The sequence below is a fragment of the Micropterus salmoides genome, unplaced genomic scaffold (genome assembly GCF_014851395.1).
Source record: "Micropterus salmoides isolate LMB-PRFRI ecotype aquatic unplaced genomic scaffold, ASM1485139v1 Ms_hic_scaffold_4, whole genome shotgun sequence".
Classification (NCBI taxonomy): Eukaryota; Metazoa; Chordata; class Actinopteri; order Centrarchiformes; family Centrarchidae; genus Micropterus; species Micropterus salmoides.
The window spans coordinates 16,382,644-16,408,869 of NW_024043372.1; the positions used below are offsets into that span (position 1 = coordinate 16,382,644).

Sequence of the window (26,226 nt, forward strand, 5' to 3'; positions counted from 1 at the left end):
TATAGGCCTACGATCCTTTTAACCCTGCAATAAATATTTTTCCCTTTCTTTGTCCTGCACTTGGGTCTGCTAGCCGTGATATAACAAAGTTAAAAACAAATATTTGGTAATAATCACTCAGTTAGCCTAGTTTTGAGAATAAATAAACCAAGCACTCTCTTTTTTTCCCCCCCTCTCTCTCTCACACACGCACACACAGACAGACTTTGCACCCATGCTGCTGCCATCTCTCCCATATCCGATCCTCCCTCACTCAACAGAACTTAGTGGGCATTTATCCTTCTTCTGCTGTTCTGCTTCTATCCATTAAATACATAGCTGTAGCTCGTGAAAAAACACGTTTAAACAATCACCATAACAGGACAATGACATTCGGGCAAGCCCTACTGTCCACTACAGAGTCACTATCCACAACCTGGAGGAGGAAAAGTACATGTGTATTAAATATTTATTAACTATTTAAATAAAAAGTGTAATATTTAGTTAATAGTTTTCTGTTAGTATAAAAATAATATGCTACATTCATTATCATTTTATACAATAATACTATTATTTTACCACTAGTCGAATATTAAATCCTGTTACAGCTGTTTCATTTCTGTGGGTTGTTTTTATTCATTAAATCCTTGTGCATGCAAAATGCTCTACATCGGTCTCTAACTTATTAATTCTAAGCACTAACTGGTCAATAATCACATTGTTCAACATTTAATGGTTTGCTGCAGCAAGTCAAACTTTTTTGTCCCGCCCCATCCAGGCCGTGATTGGTCAGTTGACGAAAAGTGACTGCACGTCGACGAGTTTCTTTCTGTCTTACCGCTTTAAGCTGCTGACCTCGTCTCTCGGTCTCTGTCATAGAGCGACCGGAGCACCAGGATTTTTCTCGGTGGGCCAGTGGCGTGTCCAACTATGTTTTTAACAATCAGCGGGGCGGGCGGAGGGGTTACGGTCGTTATTGTATTAAACATTACTCGCACACTGCTCATAAATAATTTTTCCTCATTGCAAGTAGGCTTATCTGTTTTTAGAGGGCACATGCGAGAGCCGGGTATAGGCGGAGATAATGAGCAAAGTGCAGCGCACACAGCGTCACACACACCTTTTCTGTTTTATTAAATCGCACACTTTTGCTGTTATGTAATCGCACATGACGACATTGCAATTAGATTAATTGTGCAGCCCTATTAAAAATGCAAATAACCTTTCACAAAGCACTTACATTGTTTTTTTTGCCATTTCATGTTGCAAGCTATTTTTCAAAACACTTAAACACTTTCAAATAGTGATGGGGACATGTCCCCAGTGTAAACAACACAGATGCCGACACGTTTTATCCTGCTGATATTAGCGTACATTAGATCATTTGCTGCCACTGCTCTGAACAACTAGCTTAGCAAACATTACTGGTTAATAACAGCGGGCAAAGTTCTAAACTTAACATTTTTGTATCTGTTAACATTCTAAGAAATATTACTTCTGTCTTACATACCATAGATAATAAAAAATATGCGGTTGGAGTATTTATTGTTTTTAAAAAAAGCATTTGACACAATAAATCATAACATTAAAGAAACTGGAACGGCTTGGAATCAGGGGAATTGTGTTGAACTGGATAAGCAGTTATTTAAAAAACAACAATTTGTAAAAATGGGACTACATACATCAGAATGTATGGACATTACTTGTGGTGTCCCTCAGGGGTCAGTGTTGGGACCAAAACTGTTTATCCTATATAGAGGTCACTAATAGGCAGACCGCGGTCCGGATCCGAACCCAGCTACCATACTGTCCGGAACCGGACGTACAGCCGATCTATTATTGAGAATTACTACCTCGTGACAGAGCGTTTCTATTTTAACCCACGCAGCTTTTCTAGCATTTACTTTACTGGTTCGGCGGCACATGAAATTCACAGACCAATTGCATGTGCTCTAATTGTCTCATGTGATGCTGCTCATCCAATCATATCTGTGCATTCCTATAAGCATTGCCAGAGCCATTGACGGCCCTGAGCATTGCGAGTCAAGTCCGCAAGTGAGATAAGACACACCGAGGAAGAGGGGAGACGACAAAGAAATTTCACATGGTTTTTAACCAAGAATGTACAGAGACTCGCATGTACATTCTTCACGCGGGAAGTTCAAAACCAGAATCTCTCATGTATCTCCAATCCTAGCTGGCAAGATAAGCCACAGATCACGTTTCTCACTGAACAAGAGAAAGTAGGAAAGCGGTATAAGAGGGAATGAAAGAGAAGGAGGTATTAAAGCTGTTCATTTGTTAAGATGTGCTGAGGGTTAGTTATAAAATTGGTTGAGACTCAATTTCAATTCCTCAAAGCTACGGTTTTTATTTTTTCTGAAACTGAGCAACAAATAAAATTTATTTCTTTTAAGATGCACATTTACAAAAACTTTTTTTTTTTTTTTTTAAATGCAGCCATTAGATTACTTAAATTTAGAATTTAGTTATTAGAGCAGTTATTTATTATCCCTTCAGTTTTATGTGAAAACTGACATGACAGTAAATATTGTTGAAATAGTGTCTGATTTGACCTTTATATACAGTCTATGGATCAGTTGTTGACTAAAAAGATATGGTGATACAACTAGGCTATACGTTATTGTAGGCTACTGAATGATAACGCAAGTTAATGTTCTGGACTTTTGCTTCGTGAAATTTTCTCTTACTGGACCTCTTTGAATTTTAATTAAATACCCCTGTTATATATCAACGATATTTGTAAAGTATCTGAAAAGCTAAAAATTTTACTATTTGCAGATGACACAAACATTTTTAGAACTGGTGAGCATTTACAGCAGATTCTGGACACAATCACTTCTGAGCTCAGGAATATAAAACAATGGCTTGACATAAACAAGTTATCATTAAATCTAAGTAAAACTACATTTATGGTATTTGGAAACAGGAAAACAAACAATCAAGCAAAGATACGTTTAGAGGGTGTCAACATAGAAAGAACATGATCCAAAATTCTTGGGAGTGGTTATAGACGACAAAAAGAGCAGGAAAAAACGTATTAAACATATACTGTTCATTGGTGGAAACACATTCCAAAGTACAATACAATCATTGATAGTACTGCGGAAAAGAGCAACACGTATAATTCATAATGTTGGTTTTTTGAAACACACCAATCTTTTATTATTTTATACAGTCTAACGCTTTAAAATTCACTGACTTGGCTGAATTTCAAACAGCAGTACTGATGTACAAAGCAAGAAATAAGCTTTTACCGACCAATGTACAGAAAATATTCTCGGAAAGAGACGGGTTGTATAATGTAAGAGAGGCATCAAACTTTAAGAAGTTTTAGTTTAGCAAGATATGGTGTCAAAATAAGGAACAAAATAAAAGATGAGGTCAAAGAGTGTCCAAACATATTTCAATTTAAAAATAGATACAAAGAAACTATTCAAGAAATACAGAGAGAAAGAAGAGTGGGTGCACGAATTGACTGGATAATTTTGTACTGTGCACATTAAATGTTGCTAATTATTAGTTAATTATTTAGAGATTAAAAGGGGTAGGAGTATATATATATATATATATATATATTTTTTTTTTTTTTTTCAAACATGTAAATAGAAGTTTTCTTTTATTGGCATTCATAAAAGTTTTTTGGGGGGAGGTTGTTTTTTGTGTTATTTTGAATGTATGCTTATTTTAAATAGTTTTTTTCTTTTTTAACATGTTTGAAATAAATATATTAATCAAACATCAGGCTTGCTTTCCAACAGACAGCTCGTTCGGCAGTCTTTTACCATCCTCACATGTTCAGCTGTCAGATTCCACAGTGTAGCGGACTAGAAAAAAGACCTGCCCTACGCTGCCTCTGACTGGCTCTTGAGTTGGTAATAATAATAATTAAATAATAGTAATTGTTGGGTAAAATCTTTTGACTTACTAGGCCGAACACCAAAAGTGCTTTTTTTTTTGCCATTTTCATCTGATTAGGGTTATTACCTATTATTTAGGTAATGATTCAGGTGTTTTTGAGGTACATTTCGTTTGACTTTTATGCTAATTCAACAATATATTTACATGCAGATTAGATTACATTTAATCTAAAATTTATAACAGACTGGAGCTTCTTATGCATATGTAAGTGAGGTTAGCTAAACTGTAATATACCCTAACTAAATTAAGTCTGAGCTCGTTATGTAACATAATATACAGTTGTTGATATAACCAGGATTTAGGTATAGCCACAACAGGGCACCAGACAAATGGGATTACAGACCAGGTGTTTTTATCAACAGCAAATAAACAAATGCACATATTTGGAACCATCAGTAAGTAATGTATTCTCCTATTCTAAGTGTGATCTTTCATTTGGTAGAGGCATTTCTTCATCCAAGGTCTTCAATAGGACTGGCACCAAAGCCTGGCAACAAGTAGAGCATTATAACATTGGTATTACGGTGTAATGACCCTTCCTCAGTTTTTAGTTTCCTTGAGCCTAACCAGGAAGTCAGGCATCCAGCCAGTCAAACAGCCGGCCTGTCTCTGTTGGGCCAGCAGAAAGTGTGGTCTCTTACAATGTGGCTTGTGCACTCCAGAATAGCCAGCAGGAAGGCAACATGCCAGTCATTCAGACATCCATCCAGCCAACCAACACTCAGCTCAGTGTACCACTAAGCATCCCTCTTCAACTGCTCTTCAGTGTTTCTCCTCCCTCCTTCGTTCCCCAGGCACCTAGCCAGCTAAATATAGTCCCTTCAAATCCCTTAGGCTCATAGGGGTAAGGATCTGCAAATAAAACACACAACCCAAACAGGATCTCTCTATCACACATAGCATCCAAAATGTACTTTTTGGCTCTTCTGTCAGTGGCAGGTGAACTGAGAAAATATTTTGTACTAGCCATAAAACTGCATTGGGCATTATTTGACTTAAAATAAGTTTTTAGTATGTAAACTCATCTTTAGCATCACTTTGAGGAGACAATAGATAACATTTGATCTTTATTCTGAACTTTTTCAATAAAAAAACCATTACACCGTTGCACTTTAACTCACCTCATCAGAGACGTCTGTCACCCCTGTTCTTAAAACCAGAGAAAAACATTGCAGGTTCATATCATGGCCAGGAAGCTACACAGTATAACAAAATTCAACATCACTTTATAGAGAAACACCCAAATTCTGCTAACATCGCAGCATATTTAAAAGATGCAGCAGGCACAGGACAACCACTGTAGTGGGCGTGACCTCGTGGCTACATAGTGTGTGACGAGGAAGGTAAGGAGACACCGACCAGAGTGACTTTGCGACAGACTGACCACTGCTCAGTGTAGCAGGAACTGCCATATCGAGCTAGTAGTCAGAGCTAACCAGCCATGAACAGCTGCTGTCAGACTCTCCGTGTCCGCGCTGGAAACGGAGAGACTGCTGGAGTTTTCACAGTCACTAGAAGCACATGCATTGCCCTTTGTAAAAGTTTCTGTGCAGTCTCAGTGTTGTTGTTGAGAAAGTGGCTCAGAAGATGAAAGACTCTCTGGTGTGTGTGTGTGTGTGTGTGTGTGTGTGTGTGTGTGTCAGTATGAGTGAATGTAGGGGAGTGTCAGTAGTAGAGGTAGCCCTGCTGTTTATCATGTTAATGGTTCAGGCTACGGTTAGCCAGTGTTCTGATATTTATACTTGAAGGTAGCTGATATTAAAAAAAATAGCCTACCTCAGAGCCACGATTAGATGATGCGATTCCAAATTATTTACCGGCCACCTGGCTGCCAAAGAGTAAGTCAGCTCAGACAAATAAAACATGGCCTCTTTTCTTTTGCATTGCCATTACACTAGGCATTGGGCAACTGCAATGTTCCAACCATGAAGACACTGTGCTAAAATACAAAAATAGGGGGATGATGACAGGCCTGCTTTTGGCTATAGGAGCGGTGGACACAAAATGATATGCATCCCGTGTAGACTGTTTGACAGACGTCTAAGCTCAGCTAAGTAGGGTTAAGACTATATTTGAATCCAGTTGTGCAAATCCTTATCTAGTCGCCAATCTCCTACTTGACATGTTTGGAACAAATTTTCAACAACCTACAACTAGGGTTGAATGATTAATTGCATTTGCGATATTATCGCAATGTGAAAAAACGGTATTTTCTAATCGCAAAGGCTGCGATTACACTGTGGTCGCATGACACACGAGAGTAAACCAGTCTGCAGACGAAGCATCAACTTTGCACGTTACGCTGTACCTTGACCTGTTGTTGTACAATGGCCTTAAGCTTGACACGGGCTGACACTATTTTAGTGTCACACAGGGAATGAAAGTAGCAACCACGGGTAACTTGGTGGTGGGTGAAATCGCCGGGTCATTCGCCGCTTTGACGGACAGGAAAAAGACACATGTAGTGAGTTAAGCATATTGTGGCAATACACAGCCACCAGTCAGCTCAGGAAATATCTGTGAAACGGCATTTCAACCCAAACACACAATTCTGAAAGAGGCCCAGTCTGTCCTGAGTTACAGCCTGGTTACAGCCAGTGCGCTACTTACCAGCATCGGAGGCTTCGGGGTGGGGAACTCAGGTGAGAATTACTAAGCTTGTCTATTAAACATGAGAGGCGTCACTTTTTTTAAGTTTATTTTTTATTTTTTTTAAGATGGACTCCTAGGAGATTTGAACTGAGATAAGGACTCAATTGGTGGTTGAACTGTTGGTTTTGTATTGAGCGCTTACTGTATAATACACTGTGGTGAACGTAGTTTTTCTTGTGGTCTGTAGGTAGGCTGACCTGATGCCATTATATCTGCCATGACTTGACTTTCAAATTATTTTACCAATATTATTAAAATTTGATACTTCTTCTCCACCATTGCTCAATAATAATTCATGCAGTTCATGCATCACTTAATTTCATCATAACACAGGCCTGACCCACAAGAAAGAACAGTGTATGTTTAATCTATCTAATATTGTGTTGGTCATTCTATACACTCATTTACGGCTTGTCCATTTTGAATGATACAGAAGGTAAAGAGCTTAAAAATTTATCGCATATTAAATCGCAAATCACATTTTTTTCAGTGAAAAAAAAAAATCGCAATTAGATTTTCCAAAATCGTTCAGCCCTACCTACAACACACTCTTATGTGAGAGAGGTCCACAAGTACTCCTATAAGAAACAAGTCTTTCCTTTACTAATGATTATTCACACTACACATTTTAAATTAAGAAAGTCTCGAAAGAAGACTCTTTGTATTTGAAATGAGTTGCCATTGTTAAATTCATTAGATGCTTTATTCTCTACTCGCCCATGTCCTGTGTGAGAGAGCAAGTGTGTATGGCACTGGCAACATTGCAACCACGGTACAGATTAGGAGGTAGTGTTAATTAGAGAAACCGTACACGGCAGCGAGTCGCTAGATCACGTAGCTGACCTGACAGCGGTGGCAGGTCAGCATCTCGCTGTGCTATGCCATCTGTTTACCTGTAAAAGCCAACCACTCCCAAAACCGCCGCTTGCTTAAGGATAGCAATTTAGATGTCACCACCATCTTCTCTTTTTTCTTGCCTCTCTGTCCCTCAGTCTCTTAATTCATTAACACAACCTTCCAATGACGTCAGAAACAACCACTCCTAATCTTGCTTTGCTTAAGTACAGCATGTCCTCAGTTCTCCACTCTCAACTGTGTGAAAAGCGGCTCTACTGGTTTTAGAGGCCTCTTACTGACACTTTTTCTCTTTAGTTGCTCCCTCCGTCCGTCTCTAGAAACTCCAACAAGTGGGTACTTCTCTTTGCCAGTCTCATTTGAGCATAACGCTAGTGTAAGATTAGACTGGCCTAATCAAAAAGTATACCTAGGGTTTTACAGACACATATCCCTGCTAGCTAATATTAGCTTGCTACTTTCTTCCAATTAATAATAAACTGATATGTTTACAAAACCTTAACAAAACGAAGTATTTTTCGATTGTTGGGTAGGCATTTAATTTTCAATTTTGGGATTTGAGGGTTTTTTCCACACGCCTGACCTCTGATCCCAGCAGTGAATGTAACTAAATGCACATCAAAGGGAAAACAAAATGAAGCCCTGCGCTGTGTGATGACAAAGGCAGTGTGGCAGTTAATTTCGTTACAGATCAAAATAGTCAAATAGCCTACATTTTAATAAGTTAATCAGTAAACTGTAGGCTACAACAAAACAAACAACATAATGAACACATTTAAATAATTATATTAGGCAGATTGTAGAAGGAGAACATTTAGTAGGCTAAAAATAAAAGTTAAGTGAATTTTGCATAATAACATGTTAGTTCCACTACTGTACAATAAAGTTATTCCCACCTGCTCTCCCTGGACCCCCACCCAGCTCAACTATTCCCACATTCTGATCTGAACCTGTACAGATCAGCCCCTTAAGCTTAGTTCACAATACATGATTTTAAGCCTGATTTGCTGGTCAGTGAGCTCGGTGACCGTGATCAGGGGCAAATCAGTGATCGATCAGCAGTCGCCAGTCATTATGTGCAAACTACTCAAGGACGCGTCAAAATGGCTCCCAAACACATTTCGGACACATCGCCGACATCTTCCAGATATCTAGCATGCCAAATATATGGACGAGTCGGCCAACTCGACATCCACATTCAGTCAATGAGAGCAGGCAGCTGGCAGCGCAGGCAGCTACTTTTCACTGCAAAATACTTTTTACTCACCTCCAGCTCTCTCTGTAGCACAGTCAATCCCTGCTACCTGCGTGTGCTAATCCATTATTTTACCCATTTTTTTGTCTTTATAATTGGTATCTTTATAACAACATACAACAGCTGTTTCGTGTGTAGGTTCGCTCATTTCCCGTTTCACATTTCACCTGTGTTTTCTTGACAGAAAGTGGTTTGGAGACCAGTGTCGGGTGACAGAGTCGTTGTCAGCTCGCGTAGTGTGCGATCCCGTCACTAATCAGTAACGTAGTGTGAACGCCACAACGACTTCAGACTCCCGTCACAAGACGGCAAGTTGTGTAGTGTCAACAGCACAGCCATCGGCCAACGCTGAAACTCGTGCAGTCTGCACGAGCCTTCAGTCTATGAACTCTCAATGGTTATGGTTCCCCCCTTCTCTGCACAGCAGCTACCAACATGGTTCTGCCCGAATCTAGCCTTCCAGTCTGCCTTTTCCTTCCGTGGCTCAGTATCTGAACCCTTCAACCCTATAAACTCTCTTATCTAACTCCAGTCTCCTTTCAGTCTTAGTCCTGCACTTGGGTCTACTAGCCTAGCCTTAACAACTCATTGCCCATGTAAATGCATTTTGGGGGAGAGGTGTTGGAGGGAGGTGGTGGGTTTTTTTCAGTAGGATATTTTCAAAATCTAGCTGTCTCTTGCTAATTTCCCCAGTGTTGCCTACCCCACCTTTAACAATATAAAAACTTGATATGTTGAGGAATTCAAACATTTCAAACAAAGAAAAATATGGAGGTAAGATGCTTTGGAGAAGTGACAAGGTATAGGCCCTCTCTGAAAGAGTATGGAGGTTTTCAAGCAAAATCTAAAGAAAAAAGTGTAAGGAAATAAAAAAAGCTTCAGATGATCAAGTGTGAACCTTCTGACTTAAAGGCAATTAAAGCAACAGATCCTCCAGGGGCTGCTATTGATTGCTTTCCTCCCTTCCTCTCGTGCTTTCTCTATTTCGTCCCAGTCTTTTTCCCACGCATTGGCAATTAGTTTGCAGTAGTGAAGCTGCAGGAGTGCCAACTAGCCTACCTGGGGAGCAGAACTCCAAAGTCACAAACAAACAACAAAAGTAATGGCCATATGCACAGACAAGGATCCACACACAAAATGTCTTAAAGCGAGGGGATGTAGTACATTAAGTCAGCCAGGGCAAAACAGCTAGCTGTAGCTACGACAGCTAATCATGTATTTTATTACTCAAGAAAGGTGCTGACATGATGGGCAGCCATCATTAGCTCTGGCAACCTGACACCAAATGGGCAGCGTCCAACTAATTTGGGGGTTGCTGTGGTTGTTGTCAGTCTTTGGCATTTCTAATTGACAAGAGGGTTGGAATCATGGTATCATTGTCATTTTATGAGCCAACATCAAGCTAGTTGAATTAGGGTGCATCACTTAGGACACTGATGCATCTTGATTTATTATAATGCTGAAAGACGTCCACAAACGTAACACACAGGCAGTCATTATATAAACAGCCCATATCCAGAACAAGACAGATCTAGGCCGAGTGAACAAAAAAAAGAACACAAGGAAGAGGCAATGAAGAGGATTGTGAGTCTGTTTTTGTATCTTAACAGAAAAAGAGAGGGAAAAGCCAGGTCTTCTAAACCTGAAACAGTGCTGAGGCCATGAGGACGGCTTGCTATTTATAGCGACAGATTTTTTATTCAAGAGGGCTCTGCTGTTGTGCTTTCTCTCACACTTGTCCTGCTTCTCTCTCACCACCTCTCTATTCCTTCCCTATTCCCGCACATCATGTTCTACGAAAAAGGTGAAAAATACTGGCATATGCCGGTGTAAATGTATAGTTCTTCAGAGACCAAAAAAAGATTTCTAATTTCTGCTGCATTCATAAACGGTCATAATCATTAGTAAGGATTAGGCTGGGAACTAGAGGGTCGCCGGTTCGAATCCAGCTCGGACCAGAGTTGCGGAGCGTGGACTGGTAGCTGAGAGGTGCCAGTTCACCTCCTGGGCACTGCCGAAGGAGGCCTTGAGCAAGCCCCTGAACCCCCAACTGCTCGGGGCGCCGCATTGAGTGGTAGCCCCCTCACTCTGACATCTCTCCATGTGTTGCTATGGGTCCTGTTTGTTCATGTGCATGTGTGTGTCTTTCGGACCTGTGTGTAAAAATACTAACATAATAACAGAGTGAAAACATTGAGTTTCCCCTCGCGGGATTAAATAAAGTATATCTTCTTCTTACTGCACCTTCAAGCCAAAAGGATCATTGAAGATACACTTCAGGGTCTCTTAACACAGGACTTCCCACATGCAGAATTATGTAAGCCCACAGGTTGTCCTTTTTTCCCCCTGTACTCCTGCCTCCCTTCTCACTATGACAGTCTTGCAGAATGACGCCCTACTTCTCAGTGACTCTCCACCCCCACCAGGCCACCTCCATCCTCCTCCCTGCCTCCACCCACACAGGGACACAGAAGGGAATTCCTCATTACCTCAGCATTTGCCTCACTAAACACATTTTGTGCGTGTGTACAAACACATACGAACATAACCTGACAACTCAACGCACAAACGAACACCATTACAGTCACCAAAGACAGCATCTTTCAGCCTGTAAAACCAATCAATCAGGGTTCTCCTTCCAGCTTAAAGTACACTGATAAAATGAGTTACACTTATAAGAAGAAACGGTATGTATGGATTATCAAACTATCTTCCAGCAGATGATCAAATGATTTTTGCAGTTTTACTAGTTATAATGAAATACATTGCTGCAGGAACTTAAAGAGCAACAATGGAAACTGTCAAGCGGCAATTATAACAGTGGCATTGGCTGCACGTCAAACCAAATTTTAAGAGTTGTGAAAGGACATCTCACCTACAAATTATTAACACTCACTGACAAAGATACACAGACAGACACACACAGCACATGCTTACTGTATTCAGAGTTCAGCTCTGTGGTTTTCCAGCCAAGTGGGATCAGGTGTCTCACAGATAAAAGCACATTATCGCAGGAGAATTATCGCAGGAGAAGCGGCAGTGGCAGAAGCAGCTCGGGACAGAGACAACGCTGACAGTTGTATCTTGCTAAGTAGTACAGATGAATGAGTTCCATTTCATGCAGCATGTAAATAGCCGAGTTTCAGGGGTGTTTACCTCGGTCACTCTTCACCTCATTCTACTTTCGTCTTCACGCTTGCTCTGTTCCCTTCCTGTCTGTAGGTACCAACAGCTCTGTTTTGTTAATGAGTTTCACGAAAATTGACATGAAACTCGTTTTTGACTGCCCCCTCACTTTTTCTGAATGAAACACACACACTAAGAGAAAGAGGAAACAGAAAGCCTTGCTTGCTAGCTGGCTCCCTCTCTCCCTACTGCTCATATGCTATCATGCGCACATTTTTCACCGCTCCCTTCTCCTCAGACCCTCCCTTTCGTGTCGATTCTCTCTCTCCCTCTCTCTCTCTATTCCTCTTACATATCTTGTTTTCTCTCTGCTTTTCTGTAACAATATAATTGCAATGACAGCCAACCCAGGGCACGCAAGAACTCCAGCTGTTTAAAGGGTTGCTGTAATCACCCAGTATGTCACACTTGATACAACAACAGGATGCTTATATGAGAGGTTACAGTAAATAGATTTATTCTTTCACAACTAAAATTTAAGGTTTGGTACTTTTGTGCAAAAAAAGGACATTAGCTTACATCTGCCAGCAAGTAAGGGACACGGTCTAGGCAAACACTCACCATTCATCACTCTCCATTTCATGTGAAAATATGGAGACGTTATCTGTAGCCTGTGTCTGGGTGATCATAAAGTACTGACAGCTGCTGGTGAAACAGAGCATTGCTGCAATGGTCAAAAATAAATAATGAAAACTGTTGGGTTTAAAGGAAAGATAGTAGTGTGTGTGTGGGGGGGGGGGGTAATGAAACCACCTCATTAGCTAGGAAAAACCTTAATCCCACAAGACAATATATTTGCCTCATCTCCCTGAAGCGCCCTCACTGCAAACGGCAGCTGAAAGACGCAATGGAAAAGAGGCAGTCAAAAGTTCAGCATCAAAGGAAACATCAGCAGGGAACTCTGAGTAAGGTAGCATAAGTCCAGGAATGCCGGTCTCACAGACTGTTGACTTCTTGAGTTGACAGCACAAAACCAGGCTTTAATTCCAACTGAAAAATGTGTTGCCGAGTCAGAGAGTTCCAGCTTTAAATGACATTGAAGCAGCAGTAACTAAGCAAGTCATTGACAGTTCGATGAGTAACTGTGAATTTTTTGGTTGTAACTGTAACCAGGATAAACCATGTCAACTAGGGGTGGGCTATATCATATCGTTTACTATAGCCTGCTGATGTATTAAAGTACCCAGACGTACATGTATGTGACCCAACCCAGCATTATTAAAAAAAATAGACACTTTATGGCAAATCATAGCTAAAGGGGTTGGCTTATCCTGCTTTTCCACTACATGGTATTGCTAGCTCTTTTTTTGCTTGTCCACTGTGAATAGTACCTGGTTCTTTTTTTTTTTTTTTTTTTTTTTTTTGATATGGCCTCGTTTGAGGTTCCAAGAGAGCCGAGTTGATACTAAAAGGTGACGTGAAAACACTGCAGACCACTGACTGGTCAGAGGGAATTGTTACTCACAGGACATCCTGCACAACTCAGGACATTTTTAAATAGCAAAGCTAACATCAATAATTTTAATAATTACTCAAAAATGGCAGCCCACAAAACCACACCGTGGTCAAGTGCAGATGTGTGAGTAGGGGTGTCACAATTATCGAAATTCATAATTAAATTTTAAAAAGATTCGATTAAACTTTTTTTTTTGTCCGCATCTGCCAGTGCAAATAAAACATGAGCTTGCAGATTTGTCTTGTTCCCGGCTATGGCATTGTTAGACTATCAAGTCTTGATTTGTGAAGATAAACAGATCATTTGTTTTATGCCATTAGCATCTTCAAATTCTTCTTGAAAAAGATAGCCTAAATGGTCTCCAGTGTGATTTAGGGTGCTTTCACACCTGTAGCTCGGTTCATTTGGTCCGGACCAAGTGAAACAAATTATATACTGTTGCATGTTAGTTCTGGTCCGGTTCATGTTCACACTGCAGTTTTACAAATGAACCAAGAGACGTTACACAGACGTACAGGTAACTTGTTGACAGCTGTGTCATCCTGCATCATCAGGACCCACGTGGGGAAATCAAACTCCAGTGACTGAGAAGTTTCTGCAGCATTTTAATGCTTCTAATCTGTATCGCCTTAGAGAACGGACAGGGTAAACGGAGTACTAATGGCACTCTAACAGATTTTAACCTTTTAATCAGGGGAAATATCGGTGCTGACAAGTATACGTTACCAAATGATTTTCATAAGCATACCAGCTTATAGGCCTACAGATCAATTATAAGATCGCTGAACACATTTCGCGGCCAGACAATGGATTTATTAATAGTTTAGCTTTGGACATAATGCTCGGATCACATCTCTGCTATCATAAAATCCTGTGGTTGGTTCGTTTCCTTTCACACCACAAGGAAACCGTACCAGAGGTCGTTTGAAAGCATACCGAGACCTCCTTGAAGAGGTGGTCTCGATACGCTTGCATGGCCCACTTTTGGTGCGCATAGGGACAGCATTGTACCTCAGTGGCTAGCGCAGTTTGATGGTCTTTGGTTCAAATCCATGGTCAAGATTTGTGGATAAAGCACAACAATGCAGGTAAAGAAACAGGATGGATAGGTGGACGTTTAGCACACAACTGGCCTTGTTTCCTCACCTAACCAAGTTAGGACGAGCGACTAAAGGCTCGTGCAGACTACACGACTTTCAGCGTCAGCTGATGGCCGTGCTATTCAGACTACACAACTTGCTGTCTTGTGATGGGATTCGTGAAGTCGTTCTGGCGTTCACACTACGTGACTGATCGGTGACAGGGGGTCACACACTACACAAGCTGACAGTGGCTGTGTCACCCAACGCTGGTCTCCAAACCACGTTTTGTCAAGAAAACACATGTGAAATGTGAAACAGGAAATGAGCGAACCTACATGCGAAACAGCTGTTGTTTGTTATTATAAAGATAGCAATTAGAAAGACAAAGAATATGGGTGAAATAATGGATTAGCACACGCAGGTAGCAGGGATTGTCTGAGCTACAGAGAGAGCTGGAGGGGAGTGAAACATGTTTTGCGGTGAAAAAGTAGCTGCCTGGTCCGCCAGCTACCTGCTCTCATTGGCTGGATGTGGAGTCGGCCGACAGCTTCTTCTGTATTTGGGCAGCTTCTTTCACAGGACAGAAAGAGAAGACAGCGAAGGGCTTAGAAACAGGAAGAACAAAGGGGAGGAGGTGAGCAAGGATCAGTAGCCAAAGATACCACAGATAAATCGTCCATGAACACAATCTACTAACAAGGTGCTGCAGTCTCTAAACAAGCATATCACTGTGTAACTAGGAAAATAGTTACTATTTACATCGCAAATTTACAAACAGGCCTTTACTAAAAACAACTTTGTTTTGACATAACCAGCTTCTTATTGACTTATGATTTAGCATGAGTTGAATGAGGGCTATTTTGGCCCAAATGTTTGAATAAAGAAAGCTACACTTACATTAAGTCAATGAATACTCATTATAAAAGTGTCATTTCCAAGCAGATTTACTGACAAAACAGACACTTTCTCATTCCTGCTTGGATCGTATGATCCAGCGGTAAATTTCAACATGTGACGAATTTTCTCTTCTCTTTCCCTTTGAACTATCACGCAAAAATTACAATTAGCAATTACAGTGAAGTCAGACAGGCAGCTATACTCAATCTGAGTCCAGACTTAAGGCCATGCAAACAGTCGCCTCCCTTCTGCTCTGATCAATAATTTATATCAAAGCAAGCAATGAAGGAAAGATATGGAAACAAGAGGATTGGAAAGCAGTGAGAGGACAACAAGAGAAAGGAAGCTCAGAAAACATAGAGACCAGGAAAAGAAGAGGGAACAAATAAAGATGCGAGAGACATAGGAACAGAAGCAGGAGTGGTTAAGCAAAGAGAGATAGGAGCAGCAGCAACAGCACCACGCTTGGTGCTCTGGCAGAGATCTATAAATAGCTCTTCAAATCTCTCTAGAAAAAGCTACTCTTCTGCTTATGCTGCTGCAAACAGAGATTCAGAGAGAGAAGAAGATATGATACCTGGCTGCAGAAATCATTGGATATGAGCTGCCTATTTCAATTACATCAGCCCATAAAATACAGTATTAAAAGCAATTTTGCATCAACCATCTTGGCTTGTATAAATATTTGATAGTAGGAAGTGAATACAGTAGCAGAAAGTAGGTTACCACCAACACAAAATGTTCTACTGGTGTATGAATGAAGAACTGTTTGTAGTCACATCTTGCAAACCAAACAAATACATAAGCACATTTAACAATTATCTCTTACATTTCTTACACTTGTCTGACTGTAATAAATTAACCTATATTCACACTTTCGCATTTTTATAAGTGAAGCAACATATGCAAGTTGCACGATAAAAGGGGTGAAACATGTTGACGGGGAGGCAGGATACTCAATTTTTCTCATTACTGGCCTTAGCAACAGCACACTGTTGATTCAATGACTCACCTCCACCAGATCTTACTGTGGATGGGCCTAAGCCTTTTCTCAATGATAATGCCGTTACACCAGCAACTGAATGTTATTCAGGAAAGCTAGGTGCCCGATGTAATAATGCAAAGAAAAGAGCTGTAATGGGGTCAAAAAAAGAATCACTGAGTATACCAATGCTTTAAGCCAGATATATCTAAATTGCTCAGGAACGGTACCTCCTTAACCTGGCCTTAATATTACTCAACTGTCTGCAAAGAAATAGACAAATTGTGATTTTTCAAGAGAATCTCAACATCAAATGTGACTTTATTGGCAGTCCTGGCCTGCCACTTGCCAATTCTCAGCATCACATGACTGGCCAATGCCAACTGATATGAATATTTATGTTTTCAGGCACACATGCTGTTTTCCCAGAGCAGATGTTTGAATCACAGCTCTGACAGTCTGTGCTGTGATCCCACCTAGTTTGACACAACAGTCTTGCTATCTATTTTCAGCTCAAGTGTCAAAATGTAGAGCTCAAGCCAAGACACAGAGATCGATGACCATTTGTCAAGTATTTCTTGCCAAACTATTTAAAACCATGTGTTTTACAAATTCTGGATTGGAACACAAAATCAGAGACAGGCTTGTTTCTTTTTCATCTCAGTAAATCAAAGAAAATAATAATGCCTCACTGAGCCCATACCCAAGATGATAGATATTACCTATGTTTGGAGTGTGGCAAAAAAAGCATAACTTTTTATGCCATAAGCATCTAAACATCGTGTTTCCTGTTGTCTCTGACTATCAGTGGATACACACATACTACAGGGTGTTGTGGCATTAACACCTTGTTGTCACCAGCTAAGGTGGGCTTAATTGCAATGAACAGCTACAAATTCCAACCGCTTAATTTTAATTCAACCAAATAATGCATCACTCGGTCACTTCAGTCACGCATTCATTCACAGAGTTTCAGTAACGTCTATATCAACCAAAATTAGAAGGATAAAATGTTAATATGGCCATGTCGCGTCAGGCATGGAGAACACGGACTTTAGATGGTGTTAAATGTTGAGTTTTATATCTGACTAACGATCATAAATCCTCGATTTAAGTTAACGTTAACTCAAGTCATTTTAAATGGTTCAGCTCACCGTTTGGCCGGTCGTATGTTGCGAGTCCGTGTGGAGAATCCTTCAAGTAGTGTCTGTAGAGAACAGATGGCAGTATGGTCAGAGCCGTGGCTGTGCAGCTGACTGAAAATATTAGCTTGCCCACACGCTAACAATAGCTAGCTCACGGCATTAGCTTGCTTCCTCCGGAGAGTATAATTAGCCCCCTACAGCACGTAGCTAATGTTAGCCCCTTAGCTAGCCTTTTCTTTACTGTGTACGCTAGCAACCCTACGTCCACAAAACCTAGCGTTTACATTACAACTGGTTAGCCAACAAGGTAGCATATGTTTACAGTGAGGCGAGCTTTGAAATAAACCTGTACCAGCACTGTCAGGTCTCAAAATAGAAGGTGCTAGCTGGTTAGCGAGCCGAATGACTTACCAACGCTAATGTAATGGTGCTGCTAGCTTCAGTTCACCGCGACCCCGACTGTCAAAATAGCGCCGCGTGAGAGGAGAGCGGCATGAACGTTAACGATAGTTAGCAAGCGCTGAGGAGCGAGGCAGTCGAATCCGTTTTAAGAGTACAGCTAAATAACAACAAAACTCCAAAGAATAAAAGGACACAAATTAAAGAAAAAAGAAACAAAACGCTATTCCCCCTTCTCGGCTCCGGCTTGTGTGTCTGTGTCAGCGTCACTTTCCCCCCCCCCTCACCAACAGTTACGTCAGCGGCGTAAGTCTACTTCGCAAGGAGACGTTCAGGATACAGTAAACTTGTTAGTGCCTTATCAAACGCTACAGCCCACAAAATATAAAACTTATTTTGTCCACAAACATAGGCCTATGTCATAAGGTGACAACGTTGTTGTCTCTAGTTTTGACAATATTAATATTTCGTTGGAGAGCAATTAAGGCGAGACACTGCGGGTGAATGGAGTGAAAAAAAAAAGCAGAACAGATTCAAACTTCAAACTTTCCTGACTGATTAATTACATTAAGATAGTTCTTTTTTGTATTAGGCCTACAGGGTTTCTGAAATGTTATGTGTAAATATCCAAATGAGGCAGTATCTAATGCTTACATTTGGTGAATTTAGGAGAAATCTACAGACGCACAGAGACAAACTGTAGAAGCCTACCCAAAATAAACACCTAAACGTGTATTTTGGGCGTCTTCTTTCCACTAGTCTGGAAAAGACATGATGACATCATGACAATGAAAGCAACTTATCCCAAAATCCCCAAACTGAGGAGTGCATGATAAAAAAAAACCGTTTTTTCCCGGTAGTGTCTCATCTTGAGGTTTATAAAATCGCCTATACATTGGCATAATGAACAGTTAAACCACGGAAGCATTTTATGAAGGCACATTATTTCTACAGAATATATCCCACGCAGGCTACAAGGTGTAGGGGCCTAATCTATCCAATACATATAGAATATCAACATATAGGCTGGTACATTATATTAACATTGTCAGTCCAACATTGAATGTGAATTTTAATCTTATTTTCCAACCATCCCGAAGAAATAGGCTGATGCACGTTCATGATTCGGTTAGTTTTCCTTTATTTTTAATGTGTAGCCCTACACTTGTGTTTTACATAGCACCAATAGATAGGCTAAGTATAGTTTGTTGTAGTTCCTAAAATCTACCACATGTCGGCAGGCAAGTACTTCTATGTCATAAGGCCTTGTCCCCAACCCCATGTTCAACCCTAAGGCAAAAAACAACATGCATAGTCACCATGACTACCATTGTTACAACTTGTAGGCAATATTTCAATGACACACTTTACAGTACAAGTTCTACAGCTTGTATGTGTTAACTAACAGCACATGGGGCACCACTTAACGCATTATTATGTGTGTATAGATTTTAAATCATTTTTAAAGTCTTTAATTTACCTGGGGTGCATATATCTGCAGGGCTCCTTAAGGAAGTTTGTGAAATGGTAGGCTATAACTTATCAGCAACAACATGTTAGTACATTCAAAACTTTACATTCCCCATGCAAAAAGGCAACATTAAAGCCCATCAAAATATGGTGAACAGGTAGCCTATATTATCTTTGTGATTTTATGTTATTGATAAAATGCTGTGAGAACTCAAACAGGAGAGACTTGTTCGGGCAACGGCACGATAGAGAGCCCCCCCCCCCCCCCCCCCCCCCCACACACACACACACACACGAGGTATTATTTTACAGTAGGCCTATGATATTGTGCCACCTTGCAGGGAACTTGACGGAGCGTGTTTCAAATACCGTGCTGAAGCGTAGTCCCCGCCTCATAGCCTCGAGCACTCTGGCACACGTTGAATTGTGATTCAATTGTTTAGTAGCTGGGCCCGCGTATTCTGTAACTGGGTTAAAGGGCACTGAATTTCAACTTTGATCGGCACGAGTGATGACAGGTGGCGTATCAGTTGACCTGGAGAGTACAACGCGGCACAGAAAGTACCTGTTGTGATACATGTAGATGACGACCTCATTATAATGAATTTTATCCTAAAGTGTGTCAAAACCAATCAACCGATGTCTTTGTTAATGCAAAGCAGCGAGTTGGGTCCTGTACCAGGTGTGTTAGGCTATTGATTCTGTGTATCACTAATCATGCCTTCTCCGTGTCTGTCAGGCAGTAGAGTGTGTGGGCGCGTGTTTTGCGTGTGCTGTGTGAGTGCGTGTGTTGTGTGAGAGAGCAGGATACTCAGATGCTTTGCCAGTAATTTCCTCGGTGCCCCGATGCGCTCATTGGTGCGTCCCTCCAACGTGTCACTAGTTTTGGTGGATTACCCCAGATATCTTTACCATCAGGAGGGTGAAACACCACTCATTTCTCTCAACTCCTGTCTTCACGGTGTCCAGCTGCCAACGAGGACCTCTGACAACGTTTGGGAAACTTGTGACTTTCAAAGAACAAATCAGGAAAAAAGGATTTGAAGTTTTTTTTTCAATTTGTTCTTTTACGCACGCCGAACACAATAACGCATTTACTTCAGAGTCAAGAATGACGCCGTCGTTTTCTTTCCCAGCGTTTATGTTTTTGGCACCCTTGTTAATGAAGGGTCTCTGTGTCAGTGGCTCCCCGGGCTGCGCGTCCTGTGGTTTGCCGGCCATGGAGAAAGACGCAGAGCGAATGCTGATGATAGACATCGCCAAGCAGCAACTTCTGGACAAGCTGCACCTGAAAGAGAGACCAAACATCACTCAGACGGTGCCCCGGGTGGCGCTCCTCACGGCTCTGCGCAAACTGCACTCCGGGCGCGTCAGACAGGATGGCACTCTTGAACTAGAAAACAATATACCTACCAAAGATCAAGGCTATGAAATAGTGAGCTTTGCAGATATAAGTAAGTTTGGTATTCACCTTTTACACTGTAAAGCAATTCCCCGCCTGTATGGCACTACAACGCGTTATGTGTGCACTGTCAGTGCCTAAAATGCACACAAATTAGATCAGGGTTTCTGTATGCCTTGTTAACTACTTTAGGTTTTTACTGTTTCATAACATGTGGTAAAAGTTTAGGATTACAGTAGGCCTATATGTCATTTATTTTTTGTTTTAAAGATAAAATGTCTGCATGTCATGTAGAATGCTTATGTTAAGGTCAATCATAAAAGGTAAAATGCTTAAAATGGGTGGAAGCAGACTGACTTGTAATTTATTTTTACATGAATCTGCAGCGTTACTTAGGAGTTTTAAATTTATTCCTCCCTTGCTTGTGTAACACAGTTACCAAAATATTAACAGTCTGTGTGGTTCTTCTATAGATGAGACAGAGAGTGGTGATAAAGCCAGCCTCAGTCTAACCTTCCAGTTTCTGCAAGAACGTGGCCAGAGTATCCAGGTCCTCCAGTCTTCTCTGTGGATCTACGCTCGCTCCTCTGAGGACCCTCACAGAGACTCTCGGCTTGCCGCCCGGGTTTTCCTCTTTGCAGATAATGGGGTGTCAGGCGCAAACCGCACCCTGGTGATAGAAAAGATGCTGGAGGTCCAGGAGAGTAACTGGCACACCTTCCCCATCACTCACACCCTGCAGGCCTTCCTGGATGGTGGCCAGCACCGGCTGCAGCTGGAGGTCAGCTGCTATGAGGATGGGAAGAACCTTTGCTCCCTGGGTGGCTCTGCTGGCACTTCCAACCAGCCCTTCCTCGTGGCCCAGGTGCGTCTCCGTGATGACCACTCCAAACACTTAATCAGGAAGCGTTCACTGCGTTGTGGTGATGAAGTAACCGTGTGCTGCAAGAGAGACTTCTACATCAAGTTCAAAGATATCCAGTGGCATGACTGGATCATTGCACCTGAAGGCTACCATATGAACTACTGCATGGGTCAGTGTCCCCAACACCTGTCTGGCTCCCCAGGCATAGCATCCTCATTCCATGCCACTGTCTTCAGTCAGCTGAAAGTCAATGGCATTAACACGGCTGCATCGTCATGTTGTGTTCCCACTGAGCGTCGGCCACTCTCCATGGTGTACTTCAACTCTCAGCATAGTATTGTCAAAACGGACGTCCCTGATATGATAGTGGAGTCCTGTGGATGTACATAAAGGAGAGAATATGAAAGACATGGTATAGTTAACATAGGTTTGTTTTAGCAGAGGAAACTAAAAAGACTGATGTGTGTATTGTAGACAGAAAGATACAAACACACATGAACACAGGAGTTAATAATGGAAGTATTTCTTTGTGTTTAGATTACATTCGGGAACAAGTAGGCACAAAGAAAAAAACAATTTTATAGGATAAACTTTTCCCGCAGCACTCAGGCATATTCTAACAAGAATATATGAAAATTTCAAGATTTAAATCAGTAGAATCTTTTGCATTATATATTAGGAAATAGAAAGTGAGCAACCTTAACATATGACAGACTCAGCACAGGAGGAAGGAGTGATATTAATGTAAAACATTTATAGTGGTGACAAGTAGATTAGGCCATGGCTGACTGAAGGCGCGCTTATATTAAATAGTTTTTTTACGGAGGTCACAACAAACACAAAGAAATCCTTCACTGTGGTGTAAAATTTAAAGTTGCAATCTTTTTTCATTTTCGTGAAATGTAGGTTATTTATTATGTATTGCACAATTGCTGCTGGGATTCAATTCAACGTAAAATGTTTTATGGATCTCAGGAAATTGGGAGCAGAACTGTTAGCACTTCTAACTCTTTCAAAACATTGGCTACAGTATGTTTTCAGGATGTTTCATGTAATGGTCACAGTGTCCACATACTATATATATATATATATATATATATATATATATATGTACTTTTATACTATTTTAATACTAATTTATAGAACTGTTATATTTCTATGGCTTATTTGCACCTTTTCTTAGCCTAACTAAATGTTGCCATTTTAAAGCAAGGCAATGAACAAGATCCTTGATTTAAAGTGTGCCTTCTTCATTAACTCGTGATGACAAAATGCAACTTGGACATTGAGTATCAAGTCATCATGGTCTAAATACCAAAGACAATCTATTGAGTATATCACTTCAATTTCATTACTGACTGATGGAGTCTTTTTATGTGGACCTGTGACACAATGTTCATATGGACACTTATTTGTATTCTGATAGTATGACTTTCTTTCTACATCCAGCAAACATTTTTATTTTATTGAGAAGTTTCAGTAAGAAGCAGTTTTAATTACAGTGCAAGAAAACACAACTGATGCGGTTTGAACAGGTACAATCTGCCCTGAGTCCATGTCTTTTTCAGAGTACAGCCGATGCTGCATGCAGGTTGAAATATGTTTGATCAGCATCTCCACTGTATTATTTACACAAGCCTGCTAATCAGTTGGGTAACTATGAACCCAAGGTCATTTCTCAGCAGCATGAGCAAACATTTAGCTATTGCTTCAGTGTCAGGTAATGTGAAGGTCTGTGAGGCAGGTGGGTCAATGAGCATGTGCTGTTGCACGTTGGCATTTATAGCTCTCAAAGTCTAAAGTTTTTTGGCATGATGTAAAATTAGAGGCTTTCCAGCTAAAGGCAATCTGGTAATATTTTGAGTGGATTTTGAAAACATTTTCCTTGTATCCCAATTGCACAATTTATAGTTCAATAATTTATAATGCTAACTTTGTTTTGATTATGTATAGTACTACATCCATACAGGGAAAAAGGCCAAGTGAAGTATACTACTTCACTCACAGCTGGATGCTGCTCTCAAAACAAAGAAGCATAGTTCAATTCTTGGAAAAAATGCACTAAGCCACTTTTCACTGAGGTTTTCACATTTTAAATTGGCAGTAGTGTTACATGCCTTGTGTCATGTCATATTTGAAAGAATAATATAGTACAATAATTTCTTGTCTACCAAGTATTACACTGCTAGTGTACACTTAAATAAGTATACGGTATAGATTTGAGACCCAGGCCTTGTCTACTTCTCGCCTTTGTTTACACCCATCAGTGTAAAAGTCAAAGACCTTTTTGGCTTTCTGGATGATGTTTCAAGGGTATGTCCTTACTGTGTTGGTAAACTGTATAGCTTAAGGACTTGTGTTATACTTCCATCATAAGCAGGAAACATTTTCAGGCAATAAGTTGGGGCATTTGTCTTTACATTTTGTCCAAATAGCCCACAGACATGTTTTGCCTCTCTCTGTTGCCTTTAAAAGCTGCACTTGTATTATTTCTTCAGAGTTCAAATCTGTGTAAAACAATTCTAATGCTAAAGTTTATTGTTTATTTTATCTTGTCAGCACCCCCTGTCCCAGGACTCAATGTGACATTGAGGTGCCATCATAACATAACTAACATAACTTACTAAGCACTTTATCTGCCTACTGTACTTTTAGAGCAAATATTGGGTCTACTACTTATAACTCAGGTGGGCTCAACCTAGAAAATGTAAATAGGCCTACAGAAAGCAAATGTCAATCAGCTTATTTTCTTAAGCTCTAGTCGTGCTTAAATATGCAGCAATGCGTGTGTTTGCAGAGCACACAGATGATACAGGAATTTCTATATACTGTAACTGGTGGAAATGGAGCCAGGATTTCAATTTTGTGTATAATTATTGTCTTCATTTTTATATCATATATGCATAATGAATGATTTGTAATGGCAATTCAATGTAAAGCATGTGTCATAATGTGCTGAAATGACATGATTGCAGTTTAAGTACATTTTTAATAAATAAATACATATTTTAAATCAACCTAGTTATTTCCGTTAATGTTTTTTTTATCATTGTATCTCTTTAGCCACAATGACAACACACTGCGCCTTACAACAGAAAGAATAATAATCATTATTAAAACATATAGGCCTACAACCTGCACTACTTTTCAGTCTAACAGTGGAAATACGTTTTGATTTAGAAAATGTTAGAATTTCCCCGTCAGCGCTCTTAACAATGCATTGTTTTTTTCACAAGCACAAGGATAAAACATTGTCATGGCACATGTGTTGATTGCACAGATTAAAATACATTGTTAAAATAATTCTTTGCATTTGAAAACACATTCATCAAACAAGTTACCCGCCATGTAATCACACTGCCACTGTCTGTAAGGCAAAGGGTGTGTTTGCTCATACAAATAGTAGAAGTGGCTTTATGGACTGTCTGTATTTGTTGTGTAAACAGTTGTCACATTCCCTTGGCATGTTGTCACATAATGCATTTGCATCTGGGACTGATCACAATCTAAAGCTGAGGTAATAGAATATACTGTAAGTAAATAATCCATTTTTAGAAAGAAACAATAAAGCTTCTATTTTACTTTTGATTTTGGCAAGCTAATGAACTGTAAAAAGGCACTAAGCAAGAGCGAGTGTGTGTCCTGCTGCTTTTGTATGATATCAATACAGTAGCACACCACAACACATCATTATATGGTGAACCATGATTGCACACTCGCCTGTAAATGTTTCTATGTGTAAGATATGGATAAGATACACACACTCGAGCATATACATATGCACAAACAACTGTAATATGTTTTTAAACCATCACAACAGTGAACGTCCTAAAGATCAACTGCCTTTCAAAAACAGTAGGCCCTCCTGCCAAAATGTGCCAACTCCCCTTCTTCAGCCAACAGCGGTACTGATGTTGCACCATCCAAAATGGACTATAATCAGTGTCTGAGGGTAGTCTGGCACTAAAACAGTATTTTAGATTGTATAAGTTGTTTATTCATATTCCTGTCCAAGTTCCTGGTAGTCTAATGTTGTAAGGTCATCAATGAATATTGCCCCAAAGTGGTTATTCCTTTTAGTGGACAGTGTCATGGATAGCAATATCCATAAGAAGAAGTAAACAACATAGACTCTAGGTTACCTCTGTTGTTGTGAATTACATGGTGCAAAGCTCTGTCACTGGTACATGGAGTCAACCAAGGCAAGCCAATCATAACCTTTTCCTCACGTACAATCATAACCTGGTTTTAGAAGATTCCAGAGCACATCTGTGTTTTATGATCAAGCACATGCAATACATAAAATCAGCAGATTATGTTGAACAGTGTTAATCAGCTAGGGAAATTCAAGTGGAGTAATACCTCAACATCTTACATCCACCTGACATCCAGCATCATAAACGTAGGTGTTAGGTGTATCGTGTTGGCCTCACATGATTAATTTGATATCAGGCTGCAATGAGTCAGCGACTTGTGTAACACCTTCATCACACCTATAAGATTAGTAAGCAATAATGTGACATCATACATGACATACTGTACCTCATCTACATTCGACCTACTAATCTCTCTGGACTGAATCTCCATTCTAAATCAATATTCAATGTTGTCTCCTCTCAGTTGCTTGAAGGATGAATATGTTAATAGTTCAAGATTTTG

General features: G+C 40.3%; 2 protein-coding genes across 15 annotated transcripts in view; one reads left to right on the forward strand and one right to left on the reverse strand.

Moving 5' to 3' along the window:
• Nucleotides 1-18,124, reverse strand: part of LOC119885510 (R3H domain-containing protein 2) — a 73,714-nt gene extending 55,590 nt beyond the window's left edge. For 13 of the 14 annotated variants that reach the window (XM_038695564.1, XM_038695569.1, XM_038695565.1 and 10 more), the window contains exons 1-2: nucleotides 17,843-18,123; nucleotides 17,441-17,493 (exon numbers count right to left, since the gene is read on the reverse strand). The gene's annotated coding sequence lies outside the window, so the exon portion shown is untranslated. Of the gene's footprint in view, nucleotides 1-17,440; nucleotides 17,494-17,842 lie in introns of all 14 variants that reach the window. The other variant, XM_038695570.1, reaches the window with a different exon arrangement.
• A 2,083-nt stretch (nucleotides 18,125-20,207) lies between these two features.
• On the forward strand, nucleotides 20,208-24,584 carry LOC119885930 (inhibin beta B chain). Its single transcript, XM_038696291.1, has 2 exons — nucleotides 20,208-20,754; nucleotides 21,176-24,584. The coding sequence occupies exons 1-2, from the start codon at nucleotides 20,412-20,414 to the stop codon at nucleotides 21,955-21,957; spliced, it is 1,125 nt and encodes a 374-aa protein (XP_038552219.1). The 5' UTR covers nucleotides 20,208-20,411; the 3' UTR covers nucleotides 21,958-24,584.
• The last annotated feature ends 1,642 nt before the right edge of the window (nucleotides 24,585-26,226 follow it).

Excerpts from the sequence above, each read along its gene's own strand:
- LOC119885930 (XM_038696291.1), top strand. The coding sequence starts at position 20,412 with ATGACGCCGTCGTTTTCTTTCCCAGCGTTTATGTTTTTGGCACCCTTG. Across the intron at positions 20,755-21,175 it reads AGTGAGCTTTGCAGATATAA|ATGAGACAGAGAGTGGTGAT; the intron begins GTAAGTTTGGTA and ends GTTCTTCTATAG.